This window comes from Trachemys scripta, chromosome 9, assembly GCF_013100865.1.
Source record: "Trachemys scripta elegans isolate TJP31775 chromosome 9, CAS_Tse_1.0, whole genome shotgun sequence".
Classification (NCBI taxonomy): Eukaryota; Metazoa; Chordata; order Testudines; family Emydidae; genus Trachemys; species Trachemys scripta.
In genome coordinates, this window is record NC_048306.1 from 47,831,115 (window position 1) to 47,838,287 (window position 7,173).

The 7,173-nt window shown below is 52.2% G+C and overlaps 1 protein-coding gene across 1 annotated transcript in view; it reads right to left on the reverse strand.

The window, feature by feature from the left end:
- Nucleotides 1–6,969, reverse strand: part of MTERF4 (mitochondrial transcription termination factor 4) — an 11,041-nt gene extending 4,072 nt beyond the window's left edge. The window contains exon 1 of the mRNA XM_034782206.1: nt 6,324–6,969. Within this exon, the coding sequence (XP_034638097.1) occupies nt 6,324–6,377 (54 nt within the window). The 5' untranslated portion in view covers nt 6,378–6,969. The remainder of the gene's footprint in view (nt 1–6,323) is intronic.
- Between the last annotated feature and the right edge of the window lie 204 nt (nt 6,970–7,173).

The window sequence follows — 7,173 nt, forward strand, 5'->3', positions numbered from 1 at the left end:
GGGGGGGGGTTCAGAGGTCAGGGCAGAGGGCTGGGGATGTGGGGGGTTCAGGGCAGAAGGCTGGCGGGCGTGGGGGTGCAGGGCAGAAGGCTGGATGTGTGGAGGGTTCAGGGGTAAGGGCAGAGGGCTGGGGGGGTGTGGGGGTACAGGGTAGAAGGCTGGATGTTGGGGGGGACTCGAGGTCAGGGCAGAGGGCTGGGGAGGTGTGGAGGTGCAGGGCAGAAGGCTGGGTGTATGGGGGGGTTCAGGGCAGAGGGCTGGGTGTTGGGGGCGACTCGAGGTCAGGGCAGAGGGCTGGGTGGGGGTGGCGGTGCAGGGCAGAAGGCTGGGTGTTGGGGGCGACTCGAGGTCAGGGCAGAGGGCTGGGGGTGCAGGGCAGAAGGCTGGGAGTGTGGGGGGGTTCAGGGGTCAGAGCAAAGGGCTGGGGGTGTGTAGGGGTGCAGGGCAGAAGGCTGGATGTGTGGGGGGTTCAGGGGTAAGGGCAGAGGGCTGGGGGTGGGTGGAGGTGCAGGGCAGAGGGCTGGGTGTTGGGGGTGCAGGGCAGAAGGCTGGGGTGCTCGGCTCATGGGGATGCTCCCAACCCCCTGCCCTGAGCGGCTCACGGCAGGGGGCTGGGAGGGATATGCCCTGTTCCACCCCCTTCCCCAAGGTCCGTCCCTACCTCTCTCTGCCTGCTCTACGGAGCAGGGAGCACGCTGCCATTCGGCTCTGCTCCGCTCCCCCTCCTCCTCGCAAGGGCCATCACCGGCAGGGAGAAGGAGGGGGAGGAGGAGGGGCCGGAATGCACCAAGCTGTGGGAAGAAACGGGGGAGGGGGGAAGCTTGGCTGCCGCAGGACCAAGCTTCTGCCTCCTGCCCCCGCAGGGGAGAGCGATGGGCGGGGGGGGGGGGGCTGAGTGGGGCAGGGGGCCGGGACCCCCCACACACACCGCTCTCCCCTACGGAGGCAGGAGCTTGGTCCTGTGGCAGCCAAGCTTCCCTCCTCCCCCGCTTCTTTCCCCAGCGTGGTGTTTTCCGGCCCCTCCGCCTCCTCCTCTCACCGGGCAGGCAGCATGCCACTCAAATTCGGCTCGCGTGCCATGTTTGGCATGCGTGCCATAGGTTGCCGACCCCTGCACTAGTGCCTAAGTGCCCCAGACAAAGATCTTGTTGCAACTGATTTCATTTTGTTTTTTAAAAAAAGAAAAAACAAAGTTAAATAATTCTTTACAAATCTGGGATGTTGAAGGAAGCAGCAATGAAAGAACTCACTCTTCCAACGTTATTACCTATACAAGAGTTTCCAAAGTCCCCCTGTTCAAAAATACAAAGCGGCTTTTGTTTAAGACAACAAAACTAAAGGGAAATAGAACCTCCTATGGTTTGTTTTTCACAATTTTGCCTTACATGAAGTATCCAAGTCAAAATAAAATACATCCTTTCTGAGGTCTATTATCTAGTTTATGCAATCGGAAACCCTATCAGACCAGAAGTCCAATAGTTAAGATGACTGGAACTGCTCCAGTAAACGCTAGACTATACAGACTACTACATTACAAAAAAAAAAGAAAGAAAAAAAAACATGTTAAAGGTTCAGGTTGCAAAATCAAACACTCATAAATTAGGAAATGCCTGGATTAAGGATGCCCCTGCAACCTTAGTTTGGCCTCCTTGTGCATACATGTTATCAAAGTCTTTAATTACATGATCACATGCTATTTTTTCGATAGGACTCCTGCTTCATTCCGTGCACAGGATGGACGGTGCTCGCTGAATAGGTAGCTCTTAGGGCTGTCAAGAGATTAAAAATATTAATCATGATTAATCACGCAATTTAAAAAATTAATCGCGATTAAGCACACTGTTAAAAATAATAGAATACCATTTATTTAAATATTTTTGGATGTTTTCTACATTTTCCAATATATTGATTTCAATTGCAACACAGAATATAAAATGTACAGTGCTGACTTTATATTTATTTTTGATACATATATTTGCACTGTAAAAAAAAGAAATAGTATATTTCAATTCACCTAATACAAGTACTGTAGTACAATCTCTTTATGACAGTTGAACTTACAAATGTAGAATTATGAACAAAAAATAACTGCACTCAAAAATAAAACAATATAAAACTTTAGAGCCTACAAGTCCATTCAGTCCTACTTCAGCCAATCGCTCAGACAAACAAGTTTGGTTACAATTGGCAAGAGATAACGCTGCCCACTTCTTATTTACGTCACCTGAAAGTGAGAACACCTGTTCGCGTGACACTGTTGTAGCCAGCGTGGGAAGATATTTACATGCCAGATGCAGTAAAGATTCAGATGTCTCTTCATGCTTCAACCACCATTCCAGAGGACATGCGTCCATGCTGACAACGGGTTCTGCTCGATAACGATCCAAAGCACTGCGGACGGACACATGTTCATTTTCATCATCTGAGTCAGATGTCACCAACAGAAGGTTGATTTTCTTTTTTGGTGGTTCAGGTTCTATGTTTCTGCATCTGAGTGTTGCTCTTTTAAGACTTCTGAAAGCGTGCTCCATACATCGTCCCTCTCAGATTTTGAATGGCACTTCAAATTCTTAAACCTTGGGTCGAGTGCTGTAGCTATGTTTAGAAATCTCACATTGGTACCTTCTTTGCGTTTTCTCAAATCTGCAGTGAAAGTGTTCTTAAAATGAACAACATGTGCTGGGTCATCATCCAAGACTGCTATAACATGAAATATATGGCAGAATGCGGGTAAAACAGAGCAGGAGATATACAATTCTCCCGTAAGGAGTTCAGTCACAAATTTAATTAACGCATTATTTTTTTAATGAGTATCATCAGCACGGAAGCATGTCTTCTGGAATGCTGGCCGAAGCATGAAGGGACATACGAATGAATGTTTAGCATATCTGGCACGTAAATACCTTGCAATGCTGGCTACAAAAGTGCCATGCGAACACCTGTTCTCTCTTTAGGTGATATTGTACTTAAGAAGCAACCAGCATTATGTCCCGTAAATGTAAACAAACTTGTTTGTCTTAGTGATTGGCTGAACAAGAGTAGGACTGAGTGGACTTATAGGCTCTAAAGTTGTACATTGTTTTGTTTTTGAGTGTAGTTATGTAACAAAAAAAAATCTACACTGGTAAATTACACTTTCACAGTAAAGAGAATGCACTACTGTACTTGTATGAGATTAATTGAAAAATACTATTTCTTTTATCATTTTTACAGTGCAAATATTTGTAATAAAAATAATATAAAGTGAGCACTGTAAACTTCATATTCAGTCTTTTAATTGAAATCAATATATTTGAAAATGTAGAAAAACATCCAAAAATATTTAATAAATTTCAACTCGTACTCTATTGTTTAACAGTGCGATTAATCACGATTAATTTTTTTCAGTTAATTGAGTGAGTTAACTGCGATTAATCGACAACCCTAGTAGCTATTCAATATTTTGCTTTATCCTCATAATTTAATGTGTGGTCCCATGTCTTAATTGCTGCACACTATTCAAACCCTACACCGAGTACAGAATTACTCCCTCAGAGGTTTTTTTGTAGCTCTCCACAAACACTAATGAATTTAACTTCCCAACATCCCTGTGAGGTACAGTTTATGTCAGTATCCCCATGTTACAGACAGGAGCCTGAAGCACAAGAGATTAAGGTCAGAAGTGTCCACTAATTTCAGGTGGACCAACTGGAGAGACCTGAGACCTGATTTTCTTGGCATTAAATAGCAGTCTATGTACAAAGCACAGCTCCCACTGACCAGCTGCAATAGTGAGTGCTCTGCACGGGTGCAAATCAGACTCCAGGGGTCTCAAGTTTGGTGTACAAAAAAGGAAGAACACCTGTGAAAATGTGCATGTAAGTGACTTGCCCAGCATCACATAGAAACCCTGTGGCAGAGGCAGGGATAGAATCCAGTTCTCCAAGGCAGCATTCAAGAGCAATGGGACCGTCCTTTCTCCTGGAATCCCATACTTCATTCCCTACACACCTTCCAATTTCTGCAATAAAGGAGGCAGAGGGCCAGCAGGTCTCCTTCACTACACAACCATGATGCGGCCACCCAATGGAGCTGTCCACCCCATGCGACCTGTCATGTGCTCCAAGTGGTAAGGGCAGCCTTGCCTCCTGCTTCTCTTGCTTTCCCTTAAGCAAGCCTTGAAGGAGTGTGCTCCCTCTCCGCCTCTCACCCCTGGCCCCCCAAAGCATGCCATCAAGGCCATCCCGCAAGCCTCACCAGTCGCCTCCAACATGCACAATATCCAGCCAGTCCACCTCCGAACTGTGCCCAGGAAACATCTGTACACACCTCTCCTCCATCCTATTTACTTCCTCACCCTCGTGTCCCCCCCCCTCCCCAACTCCGAGCAATGGGGCCTGCTGCCACCAGCGGAGGGCAAGGAACCCAGTGGGCCAGCCTGTACTCCACTCTGATCCCACAGCGCACTGCGGATATCAGCTGGCGTCTTCCTCACGGAGCTGTGAGTGCAGGCATGTACCTGGTGTGGTTCACAAACTCCCCTGCCTCTTTTGTGCGTCTTTTGTGCTGCATCTACATAGGGTGGACCAAGCTGCAGCCCCTCTTCCGGCTCCTCCAGAACCTCCTACTGAGGTCCTGGCTGCACTGTCCCCTGCACCTCCCAATTCATACACACCCTATCTGTGGCCCCACAATTTGCAAAACCTCCTCATCAGCCTACCTCTGGTGCTGGCCAAGACAGCCATCCACCACTCTAGGTGGAGAAAGCTGGATTGGGGTGCGGGGAGCCTATTTCCTTTCTCTGGTAAAGTCACGTCGCCACGCAGATCTGCTCTGGACAGTGTCTACTGGACTTCTCTGACGAGCAGTGGCTGTTGTCGGGGCTCTCTGCTCCGTGTCCCACTCTGGATCCCTGAGTTTTGCCCTGTGACCTTCACTCCCATTCCTGTTTTTTCATTTGTTGCCCCCTGTAGTCAAGTGGAGCCTGAATTTAGTGGTTCCACTTTGTGATTCATCCACAGTGGAACCAACCTTGGTACCACGTGCATCTATTCCTCTCTTGGCTGTCTCCGTGCCACCCACCCACGCACAGCATGCCCTCCCTACTGCAGGCCCAGGCTCCTTCTCAAGACTCCCATCATCTGTGATAGCAACTAGAAAGGAATCAAATCACATTAACAATGTATTTTTTAAAAACCATGGGCATTCCCTCCACACCCCGTGCACTCTCACTCGGGCTTGATTAGACTGGAAGCTCTTTGGGACAGGAAAAGGTTGCAATATAAAGAGTCATGTCTAACCCTCCTGGCATGGCCGGCTCCAGGGTTTTGGCCGCCCCAAGCAGCCAAACAAAAACAAAACAAAAAACAAAACAAAAAGCCGCGATCACGATCTGCGGCAGCAATTTGGCGGGAGGTCCTTCGCTCCGAGCAGGAGTGAGGGACCATCCGCCAAACAACTGGACCTGCCGCCCCTCTCCGAAGTGGCCGCCCCAAGCAGCTCCTTTGTAAGCTGGTGCACCTGGCCCTGCCTCCTGGGAATAACGTCCAGAAGGGTTCAGTCTCTCAAAGGGTGACTAGATGTCCCCATTTTATAGGGACAGTCCCAATTTTTGGGTCTTTTTCTTATATAGGCTCCTATTACCACCCACCCCCGTCCCGATTTTTCACACTTGCCCTCTGGTCACCCTAGTCCCTCCCTGCGACGGAATGCCAGCAGGCAGGGCAGATGGATACATCTGTCCATATAGAATTGTGAGTTCAGGAAGGATCCATCCAGCAGGAACGCTCGGTACAGGTCAAGGGCAGGTAGGGACTGAGTTAGCAGCTGGTGCTTAGGGGCTGGGCCCAGGATGGTGAGACAAGGGGAGCCCGCCTGGACTGTCACGCCCACGCGTTCAGAAAACAAGCCGGGGGGGGAAGTGACCTACTCCTCTTTCCGCATTGCACGGCCGGGCCGCGCCGCTCACCCGATCACAGTCTCATTCCCCGCGTTGCACCGCCGAGCTCCACCGCTCACCCTGCCCCCGCGTTACACAGCCTGGCCGCGCCGCCCGCCCTGCCCCCGCGTTACACAGCCTGGCCGCGCCGTCCGCCCTGCCCCCGCGTTACACAGCCTGGCCGCGCCGCTGACCCTGCCCCCACTCCCCGCACTGTACGGCCGGGTAGCGCCGCTCACCCTGCCACCGCTCCCAGCGTTGCACGGCCGAGACCCGCCATTCACCCTGCCCTGCCCCCACTCCCCGCGTTGCACGGCCTGGCCGGGCCGCTCACCCTACCCTGCCCTGCCCCCGCATGGCCCAGCCCCGTCGCCAACTCTCCGCGATGCACGGCCGCGCCGCTCACCCAGGCCGCGCGCCTCGATAACTCCCGTATCGGGCCCAGGCCGCTGCTGTGCATGTCGCTGGGCGGGTGCAGCCCCGGCCCGTCTGGAAACAGGAAGTGGTCCGTTCCGCAGCCCCGGGCCCAGCTCCCTGCCGCCGCCTGCGGGTCCTTCGGCGGGAGCTCCCCGTGCGCGCCGGACTGGAGGCGGCCTGTGTTACAGCCCTGGCCCTTCGCTCGGCTCCTTAGGAGCTGGCACGTTTCCGCACCGCACCGCTCCTGCCCCACGGGGCCTGGACCGGCGAACAGCCCCGCCAAGCTTGCTCAGCAGCGGGACGGGGGTCACGGGGTGTGAGGGGCTGCGCTGAGATCGCATTGGTAACGGACCCACCAGGCTGGGCCCACACGGTGTTGGGTGGCCGCAGAACACCAAGCCATGGCCCTGGGTAGGCACAGCTTACAGCAGTGTGCTTCTCAACCTTTTCCTGCTGGCCATCCCCTTTGGACTTAAAAAAAATGACACCCCCCCAGCTCAGGGCTCCAGATTTCAGCAGCCCCACAGGGTTCTGGGTTTCAGCCCAGCATGGGGCTGAAACATACATTAGCTTTCTGGGGGCCCAGGCAATAGCCCTGCTACCTACCCCCTCATGCTTGCGACCCCCCTGAAGTTCCCCTCCTGTAGGGTTACAATATTTAAAAAAAAACAAAAAGAGAACACTCCATGGGGCCCCAGCCCCTCCCCAACTCCGCACCCTCCCCAAAGTCTCCGCCCCCTGCTCCTCCCCTTCCCCTGCTTCCCACAAATCAAATGTTCGCTGGAAGCCTGAAACAGGTAGGCAGCAGGTAGGCTGGGGCCATGGGGCACAAGGAGGCG